Raw genomic sequence first — 26,160 nt, 5'->3', positions numbered from 1 at the left:
TGCTACAACATAGCAAAGAACTTTATATTTTTGGAAGAACAATATATTCATTTTGGCATTGTGCAGAGGTAAGCTCTTTAGCTCAACAAGTTTATATTGCATGCATTGATTTTAAAGTAGCTCACATTTTTTTTTTAAGAAATGAGATTGGATTACTATAACTTTTTTTGTATGTATTCTATCACTGGGTGTACCTATATGTCTGGGAGACATTGTCAGCACATTCTCTGTTGTTACCTGTAATGCATCTTTCCTCTTCACTGTCAAGGTGAACTTCAGTTCCTAAAGATTTTCCACTGCAAATAAATATGCAGTAATGCATTTTGTGGTTCAGGCATTTGGGGCAAATGGTTCACATTCATTTTAGGGTTAGTGGTCATGCTGTTTATTTTTCTCTAGTTGTACAAAGTTCCTCTTAGGGGTCTGCCTCATAACACTAAACAAAATGAATACTATAGGCTATCTCCTAGGCTCGAATTCAACATTTGTGTGGATTTTTGGAGAAAGTCAAATCAAGCAATGCTCCCAAATGATAACTTTGTAAATTCATACCCTCTGGCCCTATTTTTTTTTCATAGACCCTAACTCTACCTTTCTGCTTTAAAGCAAAGTAAACTCGGTGGCCTCTTCTTCTCCACCCCTCAAAATGATAGCAATCTCTGCCGTCAGCAGTGCGCTCCTGTTCTCCCTTCTCTGTGAAGCAAGCACCGTCGTCTTACTCAATGCCACTGACTCATCCCCGCCAACCAATAATTTCACTGATATTGAAGCAGCTCTGAAAGCGCAACTAGATTCTGCGGATATCCCCAAAGCCAGGCGGAAGCGCTACATTTCGCAGAATGACATGATCGCTATTCTTGATTACCATAATCAAGTTCGGGGCAAAGTGTTCCCACCGGCAGCAAACATGGAATATATGGTAAGAAGAAATATTTTTCTTTGAGTTCAGAGTGAGAACGCTTTAAATTGTATGTTAGAAAAACCTGAAGGGACCACGAGTGTTTATATGTCGGGGGATATGGGTTTCTTACACATTTCGACTTAGGCCAGGTTCTTATATACCTAATAATGTTAAGTACTGTCATAGAATTAGAGAGAGAAAGAGAGAGAGAGAGAGAGAGAGAGAGAGACAGACATAGAGAAAGAAACAGAGGACACACAGAGAGAGAATTTATATAGACTTTTCTTCTGTGAGTTCCAAAACCACTGGTGAATCGTATCTTATACAAGGAACATAGATAAAAAGTGGAGTACATTGACCAAATTTGGAGGGTCCACTTTAAAAAAAAAACTCACTGGAACTTTTAATCTGTGCTTTATCTAGTAGTCTTATTCATCAGCTAAAACATTTCTTGAAAATATTTCTTAAAATTGTAGGTTTCGTGTGCATGATTTATTCTCTGGGTAGGTGTCTTTTCCCTTTCTTGGACAGAGCTCTTACTGACGCTAATCTATTTGTATTCTAAGAGAACATGCTGGCTTTCCCCTCCTTGTGATTTAATGCTTTGTCCTTCAGATAACAGTGAAACCAGTGCACTCGCACAGTGTTCCAACTTACTGTGAGCACATTCTTTGCTCTCTCTCTTAAAAATAGACTATGTTTAAATCATTTTACTTAGAAAGTAAAAAAAAATATTGAGTTGGTACTGAAAAAAAAAGTCTTGTTAAAGTTTATTTTTGGTTTTGAGTTTATGCAAGGTTACAATTTAAAATCCAGCGTCTTACAAGGTCACAGCGTGGAGCCTGTTTAAGGCAATGAAGGTCACCAATACGGTGTTTCTAAACTGGCATGGGGGGAGCTGATACCACTAGCAATTTTATAGGTGATGAACTAAAATTTGAAATTTCTGTAAGATTGTAGATTAATCTATTTTATACAAATGAGCTTTTTAAGTTTGACTAGTTGCCAATGCCAGTGTCAGAGCAAAAATAAAGACTTGCCAAATAATGTAAAAAATGAAGACTTACCAAATAATTGTACTTCATAGTTCATAGAAGTACAATTTTTTTCTTTTTCCTTTAGAAGTACAATTTAGACTCCATAAAAATGCATTTTCCTAGGATTTATGAAAAAAGAAATGATCTAATCTGTCCTGGTGTATGAGGGGCAATATAGTCTCATGATCAAGAACATGGGCTCTGGAATCTGAATGCTTGAGTTCAAATCCTAGTCCTGAAGTATAAGCTGTGTGAACTCATTGCCTCATTGCGTTTCATTTTCATCATCTCTAATGTGAAGATAAAGGTAGTATCTATTACACAGAGTTATTGTGATGAATGCATGAGTTGAGGAGTAGAATAATCAGACTAGAGCCCATAGCTAAATATGTGTTCAACAAGCATTAGTTTTTATGGGTTTCTTTGAACTTCTTGTGAAAGGTGTTCAGTGAAAACCCATTCAAGATCTAAAAATGGAAAGAGTTACACAGAAGAGATGTTTCTAGAAGGTGGTGTAGACATGTAAAAAGAAGAGAAACAAGTTTAAAAAATTACTGTAAGTTATGAAAGAAATATGCATAAGGCTCTATGTGAGCTTAGAAAACCATAATGTCTCGACCACAAGTTTAGGGAATTAGCAACCATCATATCACTCCGCAGACTAAGATGAGGACCAAGACTATGGAGCCGGCTTTGGAGGTGAGCTCATCTGGGTCCAAATTCTAACTCTGCCACTTACCTTGTGGGCTTGTGTAAGTTACTTAATGTATCTAACTAAGCCCAATTTCCTTCTCTGCAAAATGGGAATAATAGTATACATAGTAATTAATCAATAAATAATGCAATTCACTCTTTATTATGTTGAGGCCAGAGGGACCACCATGAGTAAAGGTATAGGTGGGTACAACACAGCAGAAATAGCTTGAAGAAAAGCCAAGTTTTTCTAGTTATATTTTCCCCACTTATCAAGAATTAATTCATTCCACATGCATTTATTTAATTGCTCCTACGTGCCAAGGACTTGACTAATTGTTTCCATAAATGATCTCATTTGATAGTTCACATTCTCCATATGAGGTAAAGATTGTGATCTTCATTTTAAAAATGAAATCACTTAGACCCAGAGAAGTTAATGACTAGGAGAATGAGGTATGGATAATGAATGGTATTGCTGGAATTAGAATTCATATCTGTGAAATTCCAAAGCCCATGTTTTATTGTAGAATTTTCTAGATGTAGCAAATGATCCATTGGGGGAAACCCCTGAACATGTCAGAGTATCTTTGTTTCCTCCCTTAAGGTACCAGCTAAATCCTATAGTATTCATACTCTATTATTCCTTTCTTCTTATTTTCTTCCTAAATATCAAAACCACTATATATGATTTATAACAACTAGATACAATGATGATTATATAGGAGATGCTTTATAAATCTTCCTTGATTCATTAAAAGTCATGAGAAACCATAGTCAGAACAGTAAGTTCTATAAAGTAAAATAGGAACTGTTTCAAATACTCATGTAAATATTGTGCATGTACTTCATTCACACATGTATTTATTCATTTAAGATTTATTGAGCATTTACTATATGTTAGGCACTATTTTGAGTACTGTGAATACATGAGTGACTAACATAGACACCCTGGGTCCCCTGGGTGAGGGACCAGATTATAAATCAGACAAATAAATAAATTACGTAGGATGTTAGGTGATAAGGTTATGAAGAAACATGAGGAGGGCTGTGGTGAGGTTTTGATATTTGCTAGGTGTCTGAGAAGAGCTCCCTGGGAAGGGCCTGGAGGGAGGGGAGAGAGTGAGCCACACCCACAGGCTAGGGGACAGAGGCAGAGTGAGGAGCCAGGACAAAGGCCCGGAGGCAGGAGAAAATGGATTAGTTCATTTAGAAAACTGTGCTCATTTTAGTGAAATCATAAGTTAGAAGGACTTTTTGAATCATTTGGCCACTGGAAATAGTTAATCCGGACCCCTCATGAAGACCTAGAGGAACTTGGAGAGAAGTACAATATAACAGGTGGTTTGGAGGCTGGAGCAGGGACTTGTCAGTGACTTTAATTCTCTAGGCTAAGCGAAAAATACAGATCTGTTGCCTGCGGTTTAACTTGTATAACATTGGTTTGGATTGTGAGCATTTTAAAGCTAGTGCTGTTCCTCACCTGTTCTATGAACCTCAAAAATATAGGACACCCCTCACTATGACAACCGCACAATTATTTGTGCTCTGAGTCATCAACCACGTTTTCAAATTATCTTCCTCAGTGAGTGATGTCACCCAAGGGAGCCTCCAGAAGATGGCCTTTGGCACGGGCTTCTTCTCATGGCATCAACCTGATTTCTAATCCCTTTCATCTGCAAGTCTCTGAGCCTTTGACCATGCCAGTTTCTCTCCCCGAAAAGTCTCCTCCTTAACTTATTCTTTCATTTATAATCCTACCATTCAAGTCTATGATATCAGAATGCTTCTTGTTACCACAGCCATGTGTGATTTCTCCTCCTTTTGAACTGGGGCAGCCCCTGATGTCTGTCATATGGCTCCCATCACTTAATTTATGGTTATTTGTACATTTCTTGCAAACTTCCTAAATGTGAACTTTCAGAATGCTAAGTCTATGTTTATTTGTCTTTGAGTCTCTTATTTTCTTAGGCAATTTCTTGTACATAGATGATGATCAACCATTATTTGTTGAATTTAGTTGAAATCCTTGTGAATTGTTGTATGTTATAAGTAGCATCAATTTTGATATTATTATAAATATTTTAATAGAAGTTTTTCTCATCGTTTAGAATAATATTTTATCCCACACACTTGAAAGAAAAAAATCCCTCCAGATTAATTTTAACCTCCTTAAGTACTGGGTTATATTAAATAGTATAGACTTGACTAAATAAAGCAAAAGCAATTTGAACACCAGGGTACTGACATTCATATTTTGGTTCTATAGTATTTTCTTTGGATGTATTGTCCATACTTTTAGTAAAAACAAAACAAAACAAAACATTATTCAAAATATTTAATTTTCTAAAACAGTATCTTTTCACAGAAATAATAATATAGGCAGAACTTAAAATATGCAAGTGAAACTTCTTTACTCTTGGCTTCTGTTCTACAATTAATTTATTGACTAATTTCCAGAGCTCCTTGGACACCAGCTGTTTTTTATTCTTCCTAAAGGCAGCTTAAACCATGACTCTAAACCACAGACCACAATAAGTTTCTTAGAATAAGAATTATCTCCAAAAGAATGAAATTGCAAGACCCACACATAGAGTAAAATTTGTAGCATGTTCTCTAAATTCAAGTCAATTGAATAAGTTAATTTTAAAAACTTTGAGGTTCCTCCGTGAGAGGAAGAGATCCAAAATAAAAAAAAAAAAAGCCTTTGTCTTTAAAGTATAAACAATACAGTAAAAACAAAACCACTAAGCATATAATTCAGTACAATATACTGCTGCATAAGACTGATGTCATAAAAGAAGGACAGAGAAATACCATGCAGGAGTCAGAGAAGGAGGCAATAATCTCTGGTTGGCAAATCATGAAAGGCTCCCTGGAGGAGGAGCTTTATGCTCAGGAAGAGTAGGTTTGGCTGTTACAGCAGGCAAAGCAATGCACGAACAAAATCACTAGGAGAGAAAAAACCAGTATATTCTAGCCACATGCTTGCGGCATTTGGGAAAATATTGAGGATTCCTTCATACAAAAGCAATTAGGGGGACTGTGAAGGTTCTAGGGAGGGTCAGAGGTGCGTTTTAGAAGGATGACCCTGGCAGTTGATGGAGCTGGTATTGGCAGTGAAAGTGGCCAGAGAGGTGGTGGCCACTGAGTCAGCAATGTCATTCCTTCAGGCAAAAGTAAGGAGGAAGTGCAGCTGCACCTACACACAGGGACGGGCAGGAGCCATGAACTGAGCTGTGTGCACAGAGAGCAGCCTGCACAGACAGCACAGATGATGACGGGAATGAACCGATCACCTTAAAACTGAAAGACAATGAGTAATGCACTTTCAAGAAAACAAAAATAGCTATATTGGTAATCATGGCCTATTTTATTTATGCATGGATTTAGTGCTGCAAATATTATTTGCAGAGCTAAAGGAATAAGCCTTTGTATACTTTTCTGGAAAAGAGAAAAAATCCTGGTTACCAACTCACGGCCCGGCTAGTAACGTAACAGAAAACATGACTTGAATGAATGAATGGAGAACAGATTAATCCATCCTTGGAAAGTGCCAATAAACCACTTGCCCGGAGTAATAATTTATGACTTAGGAATAAAGAAAAAGCTGATTTTGTGTATTTGGGCTTCATGTGGCGGAGAATGTAAACTTTTTGGTTTTCTTTATTCAGTAGTTGGATAAACACTTGTAGTGAGCGTCCCCATATATACATACTCTAAAGCAGCCATATATTGTCCCAGATGGCATGTTTCCTCTCATTTGGGAAGGATAACTCAATTTTCTTGTTATAAACATGAGAAATTTGATGTGTCTAATCTAAACCTCTTCAGTGAATGCTTTCGTGACCACTGGAAGGCCTCCTGGGAGCCGCTGTCAGTAAGCAGTGCACTGAGAACAGCTGCTGACAGCAGGACTTTTCTCCAGCACGTTCAGAACTCTGCATTCCTGCTCTCCTGGATGTGGAACCTCTTTAGTGTCTTGGCTTCAAATAAAGACTGGGCACACTTCGTAGGAATTTTCTTCCAGGGGGCATGCATGCTGCTTAGGATTACTTGTCTTTGAATGAAGAAGGTAGTGACCTTGAAGGTTCTTGCCTTTTGTTCAGCTCTCCACATATGGGGCCAGCTGAGGGTAAGAACGTTTTGTTTCTTACCATTTTCCATACATGTTCTAAAAAGTGCAAATGTAAAAACATTAACACAGTATGACCCAAAACCTCACCATCAGGTGGCAGGTAGAAATGCTATCAATCACAGGGAGGCCATATATATGGTGACCATATTTCCTAGTGTTCAACACTGCTTTTTGGTGGCAATTGATATTTGACTACATACAGTGGTATAGAAAAATAATTTTATTTTGTTCCTGCTGGGTATTTATACAACCTAGCATCAGATTTGTCCCACAGAGAATGCTAATTATTTGTGGAACAACTGAATGAGGTCTTTTAACTTTTTTTGGCTAGAGGGTGTGACTGTGGTGCTCTGGTGGGCAAGAGCTGTTCATTATCCAATCACTCATTCCACAGTGTTTATTCACGTGCCTGGCGCTGTGGTGAGGGACTCGATGGCGAGTACTGTGAACAGTGGGCAAGGCAGCGTGCTGAGGGCCGAGGTAGAATAAATCAGGTGCTTTGGGATCACATGGGAAGACCTAGCCCAGACTTGGACTGGGGGTAGGAGGGCAGGGAAATGTTCCAGAAGGAATGATTTTAAATGTTAAATATGAAAAATGAATACAAGTTATATAAGAGGGAGTTAAGGAAAATGGGACTGTATAGTAGGTACAGGAGGGTGTTCTAAGAAGGTACATTGTACATACACTAAAGCACAGATAAAACTTCCATGTGGCTTGGATTTAGGGTATAAAAGAAAGAGTGATATTTGATGAAGTGGAAGAAGGCATCCAGAAACTTGTATGAATGTTATTCTAAGATCAAGGGGAGTCATTGAAGATTTTAAGCAGGGAAGTTATGTAATCACATTTGCCTTTCAGAAAGGTGGTTCTGGCCAGAGGGTGAGGAAGGTGTTGGAGGGGGAGGCAGGGTAAAGGAGGGATGCAGTAAGGAGGCCGTTAGGATGGTCTGGGTGGAAGAGAATTGAAACCTCAGCTAATTTTAAGGCGATGGGGATGTGACGAAGGGAATTAGAGCTGTGAATATTTAAGGTGCAAATCAGTGGGAGGAGTGAGTGATTTTTATGCTGAAGTCAAATGAGGATTTATATGATGTCAAGTCAAGGAGATGCCTGCATTTCTTGCAGGGACAATTAAGTTTCTCTGAGTTAGAAAACCCAAAATAAAGAGTAGAATTCAGGAAGCCTTTAAGAGGCTGCAGGTTTATCACCCAGGGCACACATCTATGTGGGTTGAAAAGAGTAGCTGGAGTGTGGGAGGGAACATTCTTCTACTACAAAGAATTTTGGATGGGAATATCCTTTGGTAGTCAAAATGGACCACGTGGCATAATAGAGGTAGAGTAGTGTCATAGAGACAGCATGGATGGATGATTTTATGTCTGGGAATCTACTCAAGCATTTTTGCAAGAAAATGTAACTTTTCTTTTTTTTTTTTTTTTTTGGGAGAATAAGTGCTGAGACATAGCCATCACCAATCCAAAATCTGTTTCAGGACCCTAAGTAGCACCAGGCCGACCTAGTCCTCCTGACACACTCAGAATAAGGTGTTCTTGGAAACTAATCGAAGGATTTCAAAAGAATAGAAGTTGACTAGTCTGGCTAGTCTGCTGTATGGATTTAGCATGTCTGGAAAACATTTGATAACCAGCCAGTGGCCATTAAGTAGTTATGAACTTGACATGTTTGCTTGTCTATGAGAATTTCTGAAGAATTGGGTGGGAGGGAGCAAGGAAGATAAAAACTAACAGTTTTTAAATGATCAAGAAAAATATGTGGCATAAAATACATCTTGTTCTGAGGTTTGGATGGATGAGATTTGAATGCTTCCAGTTTACATTATCCATAGCACCCCAGGCCAGGTAGCAAGCATTTCTTTTGTTTTTTTTACACGAATATGGAAAGATGCCCAAAAAGTTGTGTTTTTAGACTGAACTTTTCATAAAACCTCTTAAAATTTCACACCACATACTCCAAATTAAAACAGTTCAAAAATGTTACTTAAGGGCACACTATTTTTTCCTACTAGAAAGTGCATCAAATTCACATTTAATAATTTAGTTAAATATGAACATTCTACCAAATCTGTCTCTGCATTCCAGGGAGATCATGTTTTCAGCAGGCAGTAGGTAGGCGGAAAGGCATTTGAATTCTTCTGACCAAGTGGGCAATGGCAAGATATGGGATTTGCACGTGTATCACAGAATAGCTTAACAATCTAGACATCAGTTCTTAGAACACTGTAACTTTGAGTTGGTGAAGAAAAATTAACCCCACATGAAAATGTCTTCCTGGCTCACAACTCCAGTATTAAATGATAGCTGGTGGGTATTATATTTCTCTGAAAGGAGGGAGTACTGCCAGAATCCGTCAATGAACGGTCTGAAAATTTAAAGATAAAACATATGTTAGAGAGGGCTCTAAGGAGGGGAATTAATAAGTTTGAAAACTTCTAAACTTTTCTCTGACTTTTAGCTTCCACTGTCTGTAAATAAGCTCCTTATTTTCTCCTCACAATTCTATTTCTGACTATTTAGTTGCTTCAGGGTTCATCCGTTTTCACTTTATCTGATTGCCGGCTTAGTGGAGGCTAACACCGTATGTCTCTTAAATTCAGGCAGCCAGATAATGTGATCAAAAATGCACCTCACTGCTTCCCATTTTAGGAAACTTTCTAGTTCACTGACTCCACCCACATCCCCAAATCCCTGACAGTACTAATAGTTGTCATTAAGTACACCCTTGCTGTGCTAGAGCCGTGCTAACTACTCATGAGTAGCTGTTTCCCCACCCCTCACAGGTCTCGAAAGATCGGGACAATTTTCCTCCTTTAGAGATAGGGAATCCAAAGTCTGGAGGGCATAATTAATATCCCCAAGGTCACAAAGCAAGTAAATCAAAATGATAAGAATGCGGTTCTGACAACAAGCCCATGTTTTAAAGGACAGTACATTATGTGCTCCCCTTCATGTGTCCATCTCTGCTGCCCTTGAGCCTGTGGGTGGAGAATTTCCTTATGTGCATTTCATCTGAGGACAACACTGAGCATTAGAAAGAATTTCTTCATGTGGAACCAAATCTTTCTCCCTGTGCTCTTTTCTACCCTTGGAAACTGTACATAAAACCTCTGCTTTATGATAGTGTCAAGTCTTAGAATGGATAGTAAGAGGTAAGAAAACATCTATGTCATTGACCTTTTGACTCCCAGTCACTAAACCCTTTCTCAGCCTCCAGCTGGTTGTGTTAAACACATATCATCTCTCCCATCCACAGTGTTGCCAACTCAGGGGAGGCTGCACAAAGATACTTGAGTTCTAATTTCTTAAAGTTGTGTCATTTGGAAAATGGAAAATCAAGGCCCTCTCCGCCCACCCCTCACTCTACATAGGCACACATGAACAGTGCCAATTAGATCACCTTGGGAACTGGAAGCCCTGTGGCTCTGAGCAAGGAGTGACCCTCAGAGGTTGTCCTCTGTGGCTGGGTTCCAACATGTGTGTATTCTTCTGACAGCAAGATGCCTGGAATTTATGTCACCTGACCAGTGCAGAGCAGGGATGACAAATTACTCTCCAATTACTCTCCATCTGTGGACACATCCTAAAGTTAGCTTGGCAGATTCAGCGGGCATATTCTCCTGCTGATTTGTAGGTATTGTAGGTGTATTTTAAATGCAGATTTGATGTTGCAATAATGGAAAGGGATTGCCTTACTTTAAAAAAATTTTTTTTTCTTTTTGAAGATTTGGATTTTCAAGAAGTTACATAAATATTTCCCCCACATGTTGCATCTGATATCCCTGTTAATAAAGCCATTTAGAATTCCCCTGAGCACAGAACCACTTTGCCAAGTACAGATTAAAAGTCTCCAACCCTGCAAGTTTGATGTAATAGGTCCAGGATTGGGCTAGACACCTGCCTTCTCAAAAGTTCCCCGGGAGATTCTGGAGTTATTTCCCTGATGAGAACTCTAAAATGTGCTTTAAGGTCATGGTTCAGGACCCAAAACTGAGTTGAAGAAAATATCATGTGACTCAAATATTTACACATTTGTCAAAAGATTATATACTGAAAGAATAGGTTAAAACAAACAAACAAAAAGAGTTATTACAGGTATAATTTCCATATTATCACTTAATTTCACTGGGCAATTCATTCAGCTCCTACTTTTAGAAACTATGTGGACACGATGGGAAAGCTACAGCCATCTGCAACACGGAATGACCCTCACTGGGAATGTGCTTGATTGACTAAGAAAACTTCAAAAGAAGCAAAATTTTTAAGTAGCACATGACTCTTTGGAGCTTCTTTATATCATGTATTATATACATTATAGATGCATCTGTATATAAAATAAGGTACTTGTATAATGTAACATAATTTGCAATTATTTACTTATTTGTTTGGTAGCATTTATTGTCGGTCTGCCCCTGAAACTTTAAGGTAGAGTCATTGTCAGTCCTGCTGTTTAATTCAAAGTACCCAGTTCCTCTCAATAAATATTCATTTACTGGCTAACTAAATGAATGAATTGCCTAGGGTTGTATTGGTTAATAGGGAAATTTGCATTTCTTGCATTTGTAATTGTTGAAGACAAAGCAGCAGTCACTATTTGGTAAATTCGTTTGTAAGAGAGTTTGGGGCAAAGATGGCTCCAGAGTCATTACTTGCTGCCACTGTCCATGGATATTAAGAGGGAAGAAAGGTCATCTGTGTAAGCATAACTGTGAAAATTTACAGCAGAGGTCATAACTCTCAATAGACATGTTTAGTTTGCTGTGCATAGTGCTGAAGTACAGAGTTTTACATGTGTAAAAATTATTTGCCAAAAGGTGACAGTTGATAGATTTCACACATACATCAGGGTTTCTAGATTATCCCCAGGAGTGGTAAGGTCTAGGGCCTGCTTTCTACTTGTCAGCAATGGGTTGGAGAGGAGTAGGCTCTTCCGGTAGGGAGAGTCTCTCTCCTTCTTCTTAATATAACTGTCCAGAAGTCAAGCCATAGTTGCCACATGTCATCTCATACCCTATACTTTCATTACCAGACCATCCTCCCAAGCCCATCATTTGAGTTTGATTATATTATAGAGAATCTTGCTGTTTCAAAGCACTTGACTGAAGTACAGTTTTCCAGTGCACATTTAACTTTGCATAGAGTCAAAGCATTGGAAATTTCTTGCCTTGATTTCCTACTCAACAGTGTATTTTTAAAAAATTATCACTACTTTTATTCTATCTATTCCTTCATTAATTTATACAGTAAGGCTGTATTGACCATTCCCTCATTTAAGAGTCTCTTTCAATAATCCAGATAACAAATGACGGTGGCATTGATCAAGGTGGTGGTCAGTGGCTATCTTCTGAATATACAGTATTTTGAAAGTAGGGTCAACCAGATCTGATTGAGCAGATACAGATTATGAAAAAAAGAGTAAAGAAAACTCTACTAGAATTTTGGCCTAGTAGAGCAAAAAGAAAAGCAGTCAGTAAACGTTTTCTGTAAAGGACCAGACAGTAAATATGTTCAGCTTTTCAGGCCTTATGGTCTGTGTTGCAACTACTTAACTCCGCCTTTGCAGCAGGGAAACAGCTGTAAACAGTATGTCACAGGCAATGGGACAGATGTGGCCCACTTGCCACAGTTAGCTAACCCCTGAACTAGAGGAAGGGCATTTTCATTCGCTGGTAGGAGGAAGACTACAGGAGCAGCTGATTTGGATGGGTAGGGTAAGGTTGCGAATGTCTGGAGCTTAATTTTGGACATGTGAAGTAGAGGTTTAAAGTAGGTAGGTGAATAAATTAGTCTGGAATTCAGCCGAGAGATATAATTCGGAATAACACCATCAACATATAAGTGATATTTCAATCCATAAGACTGGCTGAGGTTACTGAGGCCGGGCTGGGAATGTAAATAAAACAGAGAAGACACAAAAAAGGAAGTTGGGGGTGGGGGGAGGCTGTTTGGGAGATGAGGAGGAATCAGCAGCAGCCAGAGAAAAACAAGGCAAGTGTGGAGTCATGGAATGAAGGGTTAGAAGCGTGTCCAGGAGGAGCAAGTGGTCAGAAATGCCAAAAACTGCTGATGGACCAACCAAGTAAGGTGATGACCAGGAAATGACCTTTGATGACCTCAGAGAAAGCAACTGGGTGGAGTGGGATGGGGCGGAAAACCTGCCTGAGGTGGGCTCAAGAGAGAACGGAGAAGAAAAACTGGAAATTTCCTCTCTCAAGGAACTCTTTTGTAAAAGGAAGGAGAAGAATGGCATTGAAGTTGGAATAGGAAAAGGGCTCAAGAGAGGGCTTTTAAAAATGTGTTTGTTTTTAAGATATTCATGATTTTGGCAATGATTCAGTTTAGAGCCCCTAAAAAAGTGTACCTTACATCATATCTTTATAGATAAAGAAAACTACATGAAAAATAGTTCTGATCTTATCTAAGGAAAGTCTTCATTATCTTCTTTCAAACATTTAAAAAATTCTGAGGATTTTTTAAAATTTTTTTTATATATATAATGTAGTCTCATATTTTGTAGTTATGTTGTTTGAGGCTGGAGGAATTTTTTTAAATCTAGTTCCTTTAACCCTTTCCTTCTATTCTTATAAAGTAGAACCATTTTAATATCATTTAATCAATCTAATCAGTACCCCAACATTTTCCTATGAAAGTCCTTTCTCTTCCTCTGCCCTATGCAGCCTAACCAAGGCTCAGTGCTGCCCTCCTGGCTGGTTTAACATGGGTTCTTGTATATTCCATTTTGTTTCCTTTACTGGCCATTTCACAAGCATTTCTATCTAATGAGGATAAACCTACCAATTTTAAAACAGAACCACAATCATGCCCAGGAAGTGTTTTGAAGCTTTTGGCTGCCTTCAGGGGAAATAATTTTGGCATCTCTTAATTTTTTTAATGGCCATTTCTCACTTCTGTAAAGCTCTTTTCCCAGTCTGACTAAGAAAAAGATCAAATAGACCTAGCTAAAGTACATAAAAAACAAAAGCTTCTCTGTGTAAAATGCCTTTAAATCTATCTAAATATATGAGAAGTAACCACATAATTATCCAGGAAAATAAGTGTCTATAAGACATGTCATACTGTCTCCAATGCCATTGCTATCATAGCATCTGTGACAATAACCAATTTGTAAATCTGTCTCCAAAAATTCAAGGTGTGATATTTTTATTTTAGCATTTTATGACTTTGAAGATGGTTTCTACATGCAGAATAGATTTTTCAAATGTCATATTAATTTTCAAAATTAATATTCTTGTTCCTTCCCTAAATTTTTAGATTCAATTTATGAATCTTTTTGTTCTCTTCATAAACATAGCAAGTTTTGTCAGTCACATTTATTTAATGTTTGTTACCACTTACAAATTAAATTTTGTTAACTGCATTTATAGTTTTAATGTATTCAATTTTCTTTTTCAGTATTTTAATTGATTTATTCATTATAATATTTTCCTTATATTAAATAAGTCATAATTCTAAGAAATACAGTAACTCTTAAGTTCTTTTAAATTTTGCGATATTGTTTTAAAACTTTAATAGATTTTCTTATGGTTTTCAACTTGAAATCATGAATTCAAGTAATTACTCAAATATATATTTTTTTATTGAAAATATGACTAACATGTTACTGTAGTAGGCCACATTCTCTTAACCATTACAAATATTAGTAATATCAAATAAGCACAGAGTCCTTAGCCAAAAAAACCTATCTTTTTAAACCTTAAATTTGATCGTTTTAAACACTTCTACACTTAATTTTTATATTTGGAGTTAAAAGATCTTACCTACCTAAGGGAAAAAAAATGTTGTCTCATAAGTTTAAAGGTATAGTCCCAAGTAATTTGGGAGTTGCCTTCCATTTCTTATTGGATTGTTTATTGGCCAGACATACTGGCAGGAATTTAAGAAGGAAACTTCAGATGTCAGTGTGCTTCATGATTCTGGCTACCACTATGTTGTAGATTCCAAAACTTAGGGAACCATTTGATAAAACAACCTCGTATCTAGGTTGGATTCATATCATCAAATTCTTCTATTTATGAAAGTCAGCAACCTTTGCCCATGCAGCAACATTCTTTGACTCGATTTTCTATGTCTTCAGCTCAAGCTTTAAAGATACCTGAACTTGATGAGAACCCTACATTTTTCCATCTTGTTTCTATCTCCTGGCATCACAACTCTTAGATATTTAAATGACATCGGCTTAAATTCTGGGTATCTCTCATGTCTTAGTCTGACTATGTGGTTTCAGTTTCTTATGCTTAACAGACAAGTTACTCTAACTAGGTCAAGCTATCTCTAACTTTATTTATAAGAAGAATAGCTCATGGAGAATATTTTAGTCCAAGGCCAAATCAATCAATGCATGAGTTGACCAACTAAATGGGTCTTAAGAACAATGAATGGAAGAAAATCATATGGGGCAGAGGGCAACCTTATAAGTGTATGCATGTCTGACACCATTTTGATCCATTTTTACTTTGTAAATTATCTAATTTAATCATAATATCTAACTTCTAGTGGGTTCTAGAAATCTTTTTGCATATCCATGCATAATATTCTCAATTTTTGCCTCATTCTTAGGAGGCAAGATTTTAAATGTTACAAGCAAATTATCTGTGAAAATACCTTTTCTATTTAGAGGGATGAAAACTAGAAAGACAGAATGTTGAATCTGGTTGAATAAAAACAAAAAATAAATATCAGGTGTTTAGTTTTTCCAACAAAAGATAACAATATGTTGCATATTTACTACACATTCCATAGAAATAATTGCACACCTGTGCCCTTCTTTCTTCTGTTGGTTTTGATATTAAAATCATTTAAAATAAATACCACAGATGTATTCTCAGAGATGCTTAGAGAAATTCATCAGGTAGATTGCCCACTGGGCATTCAAAATTTATAAATCAAGTCAAATACAATTTACAACTTTATTCCATGAACTTTTGTAAGTCGTTAAATTTTTTCACACAATTACACTGGCAACATTCATTACAATTTAGAACTCTGGGCAGGAAAGAATAAAATCATAGGTCCTTACAGAGTCTATATTTTTTGTTGAAATTTCCTATAGTAATTTTTTATATCTTAATTTTTAAAACTTTTTATTGATACATAATGTATGTGCATACTTGGGGGGTACATGTGATAATTTAATACACTCATAATTTGTAAAGATTAAATCAGTGTAGCTGAGATACCTATCACTTTAAATTTATGCTTTATCACTTTATGCTAGAAACATCTGAATTATTTTCTTATAACTATTTTGAAATATACAATATATTATTGTAAATTATAGTTACTCCACTGATCTATCAAACACTAGGTCATATTTCTTCTATCAAACTGTATATTTTTATCCATTAATTAATATCCCTTGATGTAGTTCCTATAGTTATTGAAGTTATCATGTTTTATTATTTTGAAACCTCAAAGACCTCATCATGTTAATAAATTTAAATATCACTGGAGATTAAGGGGATGCCTCACCTACATCTTTCCCTGAGAGTTGTAATCAGTGAAGGAAGACAGAGATAACAAATGCGGATCTCAACTTTACTAGAGGATACTTTGTGATCCCCAAATTTTAGCACTCCCTATTCAAGCCAGACCTTCCCCTCTCTAGAAAGTCAGTGTGAGTCCTGCTTGGGGACAAAGAGACAGAAAAGGCACAAGGCCTTCTGAGTACCCCTGCAGTGGGCATCAGAAGAAATGTCATCTCACAAGTCTAAAGGTATAGTCCCAAGAAATTTTTGGGCTGCCTTCCATTTCTTATTGCATTGCTTATTGGCCAGAGATACTAGCTGGACAATTTGGGGGGGTACTGATTAGATTAATTAAATGATATTAAAATGGCTCTACTTTGTAAGAGTAGAAGGAGAGGGTTAAAGAACTTGATTAAAAAAAAAGTTCCTACAGCCTCAAACAACATAACTACAAAATATGGGACTACATTATGGATATGAAAAAATTAGCTATGTTTTTCAAGAACAATAGTTATTGTTTTCTAAACGTATTTAATTGAACCAAAATGTACCATATTTTTATAACACCTTATATAGCATTGTCAAGTTATTTTTATCATAGTTTGCTTGCAGTTCATATCAACTAAAATGTAAATTATCATATTACTATTACTATTAAAGATGCAAATGATAAAAATTTGAAGGATCATGGGATTTATTATAGAATAAAACAGTTTGACCTTTAAAAGTTGCAATATAATATTAGAAATTGTTAATTTTGTTAAATCAATTTGAATGAGTTTGATCATTTTTTAAAAATATATAATAGCATGTCTTCTTGTTGCTGTGGAAATGACCTCTAGGATCACCAACTGATCCTAGATTAGTTGTTGGATTCAAATTTCAGTGATCAGTACGAGATGTTCCCAAGTTACAATTAGTTATAGTATTTTGGATAACCAATTCTTTACAAAAACTGATTTATCTGGATGTTGGATCCAGATGACACTGTAAATAATTTTTTTTTTAGTATAACCATATTGCATTATAGAACTTTGAGTACAGTGTTCTGAATATGCTTTTCTTTTAGTTAAAATAGTCTCAGGCACCAGAATTGAAGGAACTCTAGGAAATAGTGCCACTATTATTATCCCTTACTTTTTGTTTGTTTCTAGCAAACCCACTAAAGCTGAAGATTTTTACCCCTACAGGTTTGGGATGAAAATCTTGCAAAATCTGCAGAGGCTTGGGCGGCTACTTGCATTTGGGACCATGGACCTTCTTTCTTACTGAGATTTTTGGGCCAAAATCTATCTGTACGAACTGGAAGGTAGGAAGTAGTTTCACTGATGCAGTTCATCCTCATGACTTTATTAATTATGGACTCCAAGATGGAATGACACCAATTTCATGTAATATCAGCAAATATTTATTGAGTGCTCACTATGTGTCAGGTACTGATTGATGCTTCATCAATGAGTATTTAAGATGTCTTCAAGAATTATTCAATTAGTTAAAAGAGCCTAATAAGACCAGTTTCCCCTTTCACCTTTGGAACACCCTCCCTTAGCCTGGATTTTTCATTGACTTTGCAGAATCTTAGAAAGGATCGAGCATGTGCTGGATCCTATCTTCTCTACCTCAGGAAAAAGTCCCATGCCTGTGGCAGAAGCTATTTGTGTGTGTGTATGCAACTGCTCATCATTGCATACACCTGTGTATAAACATGTAAATTAATTATAAAATGTATGCATTTACATATATGTACAAACACACAGGGGCATGCAGGTGTGTGCAATTATGGGAAAGGCTATTCTCATTGATAGGATAATTGTTCTACCACTGTGGAATGTCATTATCCAACATTCTGAAGACCCATTCTCTTCCATATAGGGAAGGACAATCAGGAGTGCTATTATTAAAATTAAACTCATTCATACTTAAGGAAAAAATGCACTGAGTTTTAGTATTATGACTACCTTTATGTTCTAATTCTGAATAGCTTATGAAATTCTGATGGAGGAAATTTTTAACATGGATTAAATAAGATATTGAAGATTCCTGATATATTTGCATTTTCTTGTTTTGAAATGACCAGACACGTACATAGACAAATGCATAATCACTTGGTCTAGTCCTGGCCATTTTCTTGCTTAGCCCTGCTTGGAGGATCAGAGGACTCTAGTGGGTGGTGATGGTATTTGTAAGGAGTACGTATGCTCTTGAATAATCATGAATAATCTGAAAAAAGAACAATTAATTTACAATTTAATATGAGTCCACTATATATTACTACTGCTCTACTCTAAGTTCTTTTGTTTGTTTTTCTTGATATCTAGATATCGCTCTATTCTCCAGTTGGTCAAGCCATGGTATGATGAAGTGAAAGATTATGCTTTTCCATATCCCCAAGACTGCAACCCCAGATGTCCCATGAGATGTTTTGGTCCCATGTGCACACATTATACACAGGTTATTATAATTTCCTTGTTAATTTTTGATTCATACTTTAAAAAAATGTTCTTACTATTTTGGTGGACATGCATTATCTCAGCTCTGACTTCAATATATTGGTTTATTTTCACAGATGGTTTGGGCCACTTCCAATCGGATAGGATGCGCAATTCATACTTGCCAAAACATGAACGTGTGGGGATCTGTGTGGCAACGTGCAGTTTACTTGGTTTGCAACTATGCCCCGAAGTAAGTACCAGGTTGGATTCCATTTCCTGGGTACTTTAATGATGTTAAATTCTCCAGACTGATAGGCATTTTTGACAGGTAAAAAAAAATATGAGTAAGACTTAGCTATAATGGCCTCTAATTCTCAAATTCATTGTCATTCCAATATTCCTGAAAAATGATTAGCTGAAAGTTTTCTTTTCACAAGGACGAGGAATCTAGGCTAAAATTGTAGGCAAAACAATTTGAAACACTGGGACTCACTAAATACTCCTTACCATCTTTTTTTAGTCACAGTAATGGTAAAATAAACACTGTTCTTCACAGTCTTTTAATAGCTATATGAAAGGCATTGAAAAGGAATCTTCCAAGGAATTTATCAACAACACAATATTCTCATATATCAGTACTAGAATGTTGGCTTACCATTTTCACTAGAAAAGCAAACCATTGGGTATGAATTCCTTCTTCCTTCTCTTATATTTTAGATTTTAAAAATAAAGTAATTTCATCCTAGGGCATACATAAAATGTATTATACAAATTTATGAAATATTTTAAAATAAGGTGGTATTTGTGAACATTTTTTATAATGTGAGGATAAATAAACATTTACCAACATTAGATCACATGCCTTTTTGATAACAATAACTCTTTAGAAGATAAAATGTTCCAATATTTATACACGATTCCATTCCCATTTGGAATAAATACTAAAATGTGCAAACGATTTATGACACTCTTGGTGTCTTCCAAAGTAAGTCCCAAACAAAGTTTTTCTCCAGCTATTCCAACATGGGGAGGGAATGAGAAAATGTTTCACAAATAACTGCATTACTCATTTATATGGTAGTATGCCAGTGGCAGTGTTTTTACAAAGTTAGAAAAATACTGATTTTCCCTATGATCCCCTCTTCATAATTATTAGAATGGGAAGGTTTAGAAGGTAGACTATGTCTGCATTATTAAAAAAGCATTAAAATTGTGCAATTGTTTGATAATTTTAGTTTCACACTTTGTATTTCCCTATTAAGCCTTTATCCTTTCTCCCTGACATATAAACCAAGTAGTACCCAAATGATCAAAGAGATTTTTGTTTCATTCATTTAACTATTCTGTTTTCAGCCAATGGTTGGAATTTTCTATTATTGATGAGACAAATTATCAGTTCATAGGTCCAATAGATTAAGATATTGCATTAACATGCTATACGTCAGAAATAACTGTTTTTCTGGAACCTAAGTAAAGAAGAAGGTTTTAAAATCCTGACTGGTAGCTGAACATAATTCTTCCAATGCTAGTATGAAGTTATCTCAGTCTAACTTTTTTAGTGGAAAACAAAGAGAGGGAGGAGAGAGAGAAAAGAGAGAGAAAATTTAATTAGATAGAATAGGACAAAAATAAAACAACTGATTTACTGTTGAATATATCATTCTCTATTCAATAAAATCTGTGATTTATGTAAAAGTTTAAAATATAATATGCAATAATTTTACATATAATAAAAGTCTAAGTTTCTGTTACAAAAAACCATTTGCCCCATAATTTCAAAAAGTTATGTAAAATAGGCCGGGCGCGGTGGCTCACGCCTGTAATCCTAGCACTCTGGGAGGCCGAGGCGGGTGGATTGCTCAAGGTCAGGAGTTCGAGACCAGCCTGAGCGAGACCCCGTCTCTACTAAAAATAGAAAGACATTATATGGACACCTAAAAATCTATATAGAAAAAATTAGCCGGGCATAGTGGCGCATGCCTGTAGTCCCAGCTACTCGGGAGGCTGAGGCAGTAGGATCGCTTAAGCCCAGGAGTTTGAGGTTGCTGTGAGCTAAGCTGACGCCACGGCACTCACTCTAGCCTGGGCAACAAAGCGACACTCTGTCTCAACAAAAAAAAAAAAAAAAAAAAAAAGTTATGTAAAATAAATAGAAAAAAATATGAAATTAAGGTAGCATAGGCTAGGTCCATATCCTTTTATAGCTTTGGGTAAATATATAGATGGAAATAAGATTATAAATATAGGATTAGGATAAAAGAGTGAGGTACACTCATAAGATAATGGGCCTCCGTAAACATTTCTGAGCAAGCAGGTGATGTCATCAAAATTATGCTGGAGGAAGCTTATGGGTGGAGTATAGCATAAATTAAATACAGGTGGGCAGCCTTAAAATCCCATGTTACTTTGTAATATGAATAGTTAATTAGGAAGTTTTTCATTTTTTAGGTAAATTTTCCTGTATAGATAGTTTATAGATAGAAGTCTGGATTTTTAACTGACTGATTTAGCAAGATTCTTTATCCTGTAGATACACTTGATGAGTCACTCTTTGGTTTTATTTAGATCTTAAAGAAGAGGGTCACCTGCTTCACATTTTAGCCCCTAACTCTTGTCTTCAACCCTGACTGTTTACCATTGATAACCAAATTTTCTCCTGACCACTTTCCTTCACATTACTGTCTACGTTGCTATTGCTTAGTACTCTAGTTACTAATCACCAAGCTACTGAAAATATATTTATTACCTTCTTTACAATTAAGAGAGCTAAATAACAGTGAGGGATCATGGCTGTTTTTAACTATCCTAAATGGCAAATTCGGTTTATTATTATGATCATGGCCACCAATACAGTCAAAGAAAAATATTGACAACACGAAGCAATTTAGTTAAATGTGTTCAGCATGATCAAAAAACTACTATCATTAACTAGAAAATTAGTAGCTATAAATTTATATATCAAAAAAAGGTTTTGGAATAATCTTTAATTGTCTCTGTGAGCCAATATTCTCTGTGAGAATAATGGTATATTAATTTATACCATAATATCACATACAAAATTTTCTGTATCTCCTTATTTTATGAATATTGGGAATCTAAAATATTTTATAATTTTAAAAACAAATCTTATGAACATTTGTAACTTAATTTTTATGTATATGATAACTTCTCACTCATTTCATCATTTTTAAGCCTCCCAGAAAATACTAAAGGTTTTTTTTTTGTTTGTTTTGTGTTGTTACCATCCTTAGACGAGCATTAGCATGAGTTTAAAGGGAGTAAGTTAGAGGGAATATGGCCCGACTATGTGCTCTGGAAAGCTGCTATAGGAGGAGAGAGATGAGTGGAATAAGCTTGGCATCCCATGATTCATGGTGTCATTATGCGTTGCAGGTCCTCACTTCTTATCTATAAATTAAGATAATATTAACTTAGAGAGAAAGTATTTAAAAAACAAGATATATAGAATAAGTTACTACTGAAATAAGAAGCAGATATAATTTTCAGTGCCTTTCTAAAATAACTTCTCATAAAAGGTGAATTCACATGTGCTTAAGGACAAGCTACATTTTTTAAATGAGTGGGTAGTACTAATGCTGTCTTTTTTTTTTCCCCTCCAGGGGCAATTGGATTGGAGAAGCACCATATAAAGTAGGAGTACCATGTTCATCTTGTCCTCCAAGTTATGGGGGATCTTGTACTGACAATCTGTGTTTTCCAGGAGTAACGTCAAACTACCTATACTGGTTTAAATAAGCTTAGCTTTTACTCCAGGAAATAGAATGATTTCTGGAAATCATAGGCATGTATATATATTGAATTTTGCACATATTATACATATTTTATGATAATCTTGTTTTCCTTTCAGTATTCATTTGTATAAATTAGTGTTTGTCCAGTATGTTTGTTTAATCCTTTGAGATATTCAAAACATTCATTTCTATTTTCTTATGTCTAACCCTAAATTAAAATATTATATATGTAGTGATAATATAGTTGATGCATCCAATTCCAAAACTTGTATTCCAGAGGAAATACATTATTATGTTCTTAAGGAATAAAATCTATATTTGACCTGTAATGTGTATGTGTATATATATACACACACATATGTATGTGTGTGTATATATAAACACACACATACACAAACATGTGTGATGTAATTCATAGATAATAATATGATTCAAATGCCAATTGTCTGACCACCTCACTTTAGAAGAGTTAACTATTCTAAAGGATATGTAAGGTGGTCAGACATTTTTAGCACCCATTTCTGTAATACCTATAAAATGATAGTTTGTAAAATAACACTCACCCAGTGACATCTGGAAATAATAATTTAATTAAGCAGCCATGGAGTTCATTCTGGAGATATTTTATTTTATTTGGGTCCCCCAAAGTATATACTCAACTTATGTAAATTTTCAAATCAAATGTTTTCCTTAATCTCATTTTATTGAAGCAGCAGTCATGTGTTGAGTGCTTACTACACAGGAGGCGCTCTGCTAGTTATATTCTGATAATGCAAAGATAATTAGATATGGTTCCTGCCCTCAAGAAGCTCACAAAAATATTCAGGAAATAATGCAGCCTAGTGACTTTTCTGTAAAATTATTTTTTAACAAGTTGATTTTCATGTAGTTTTGAGGAAGTGAACAGAACATTATTCACCCATAGGTGGAAAAAACCAAGCTGTATATTATGTAAGGCTTCTGATTCTCATGAAGATTTAGCTATAGTACTTGGAACAAGAAGGGGAAGGGAAGAATTAACAAACACCTAGAGATTTCTGGGACTGTGACTTTGGAAAGTAGAAGGCAAGACCCTCTGAAAACTGATGAAGTCTAAGAGAAAAAAAAAATTGGGAGGACAGGTATGAAAAGTCACAGAAATAGGGTTAATTGCACAAAAAAGACCAGGTGGAGAGCTTCAGAAGGACCTATTTTGAGGGCCTGGTACATCTGGAGGCCTGTCGGCAGGAGACGATGGACTCCAGAGAGGTAGGGGGTGCTGAGGACAACCCTAGCTCTTCGTCGTTTTGCCTGTCACTATTTGGTGAGAATCAATCTACTTATCATCTTGGGTCATTAAATACCATATTAAAGATTCTCTGTGTACACCACATATAGTTAAGATTTTTTTAAAGTAGCCCTCTTCAGATGCTTTTCTAAGGACTGACTACCAAGCTTTATTTCTATGTTTCTGTAGAAGAAAAATTTTTCAGTTCTTCATTGAGTTTGATTATGGAAATCAAATCAAAGTCTCTATGAAAATGTCACTCATGATCTGGAAACGCAACATTTCCTTATCATGAAATCTTTTTCAGAGAGGAAAATATGACAAGTCACTTAACACATTACATTTCAAATATGTGTGTGTGTGTGTGTGTGTGTGTGTGTGTGTTATTCAGGTTAGGTTATCCTTCCGTAGAACTACAGAACCACGTTTAGTTCATTCCAGAGTGATTAGTTCCAGAGTGCAGATAACAGAAGAAAGCTACTTGTTTAAAATTCCATATACATTTGTAGTTTCTTGGGGTGGATGCTTTGAAAGATGACAGATAGTTAGCTGAATCCATCTAACTGGGAGAAGAATTTACCATATGGTTCTACTTGATTACAAACAACTGGGTTGATTACTTTTACAAATTGACTATTGGGACCAAATGCTTTCATATCATGTTACTCTGCCTTTATAGACCCTATTAAAATTAAATATTTCTGAAGAATACAATAGGGAACAGAAGTAATGACATTATTCAGGCCTCATTTCAACTTTTATCTAACATGTCTAGGCTCATTAATGGGATGTTTGCTTGATTTATCTAGAAAGTGTTTCCATACTCAAATTTACTATGTCAGTTCTAGAGAAACAGTAGTAAGTACTGTTACAAATATGATGACCATCGTCAGTTCCAGTTCTGTTGCTGGCTTGGTTGTGTGGCTTGATTTCTCAGTTCTAAAGAAGAATAATGATATTTGCTACATATTTCACAGAGCTTCTTATGAAGGCAAATTTATAATATTAAAAAAATTATGAACATTAAAATTATCAATTATATTATGAAACTATATTTTAGATAAAATTAAGTTTTTCATGAGATCTTTTTTGGCAGGAACTGTGTCTAATTCTTTGCATTTTTCCCAGCTTCTTATATAGTGGCTTTAACATAATAGCTTTTAATAAATGCTTATGTGAATGGATTTTTAAAATTAGCTAAAAAGTCTAGAATTGCAACAATTTAAAGAAATCCCACCTTTCCATGCTTTATTAAGACAAAAATGTCTTAAATATAAAGTCTCGATTGTATCAAAAATCCAGATAAATCATCACACATATCAGATTAAAACTAGGGTCTACACACTTATGTAACTGTTCTTTCCAAACCACGACTAGAACTATAAGTTTATTTATAATTTAACACCTCAGCTGAAAATATAAATGGTATATTTGTTATTCTATCTCTACTTTTTAAAGTTAGTAATATAAAGTGGCCATGAGAAATATTTTATTTCCAGGCTAAAGCAAATGAAAATTTGCTAGTATCAACACAGCATGTCATATTTTTCACAGCATGCAACAATGGTGCTAGGAAAGTTATTTCTCACTGTAATTCCCAGAGGCAGAAAGGGTCTGGGTATAAACTATTTCATAAGAGCAGCTTTAAGTAGTCAGCATTGAGGTTTTCATTTGGAAAGGTGTCATTCAAAAGAAATAGTGATTGGCATATATATTCTACAGCATTGATCCTCTCTGTGGTGTAGATTTTTTTATATCACTCCTTATTCAGTAGAAAAATTTTTTAATTGTCACAGTGTTGGTTTTGTGGCTTCCATGTCATCAAAAGACTGAAAAAAATTACAATTTTAGCATTAAACTGACAGATTTCTTTATGAAATTGTCTGTGAGTTATGTAGGCACAGTCTTAATGTTTCTGGTTATGATAGATAAGTTTGCTTTAAAGATGTGGAACAAACCATTATTATTATTATCATTTTTGCTTCTGTTTGGTAGTCTAAGCATTATTACTTCTGTGGCCTGTAAGAGCTGCCCTACAAATTTCATTTGGCGGTGCTGTAACGTTCGTTTGAAACGTTCATGGAAACATTCATTTGGAAGTTCCAGGCAGCTTTAGCACACAGAATTGACCAAACACTAGGGCAAGTTCAACCAATACCATTTACACAGAATATTTGAATTGAAACAATGTATATTTTTCTCATTTATAGGTGCTCATGTTAAATCAATTTATAACATCTACATAAGTCAATTTAATACCTATTTAAGCCAATTTAAGTGTTTTGTGTTCATATGCTGCTTATTAAATACATGGACAAGCTAAACAGATAATTTGAATGTGCCTATGAAGGAAAAGTAACGCTTAGACTTTGGTGTACGTTCTCCCCTGTGTAAACCCACACCCTCAATTCTGAAGTAGGACGCAAACCTTGACACAGA

The 26,160-nt window shown here is 35.7% G+C and overlaps 1 protein-coding gene across 1 annotated transcript; it reads left to right on the top strand.

Moving 5' to 3' along the window:
• The first annotated feature begins 646 nt into the window (after positions 1-646).
• Positions 647-22,458, top strand: PI15 (peptidase inhibitor 15). Its single transcript, XM_069466343.1, has 5 exons — positions 647-919; positions 17,461-17,579; positions 18,589-18,721; positions 18,837-18,952; positions 22,323-22,458. The coding sequence occupies exons 1-5, from the start codon at positions 647-649 to the stop codon at positions 22,456-22,458; spliced, it is 777 nt and encodes a 258-aa protein (XP_069322444.1).
• The last annotated feature ends 3,702 nt before the right edge of the window (positions 22,459-26,160 follow it).

The sequence above is a fragment of the Eulemur rufifrons genome, chromosome 3 (genome assembly GCF_041146395.1).
Source record: "Eulemur rufifrons isolate Redbay chromosome 3, OSU_ERuf_1, whole genome shotgun sequence".
NCBI classification, from domain to species: Eukaryota; Metazoa; Chordata; class Mammalia; order Primates; family Lemuridae; genus Eulemur; species Eulemur rufifrons.
The sequence above is the reverse complement of the archived record's forward strand: the minus strand, read 5'-3'. Positions and strand labels throughout refer to the sequence as shown.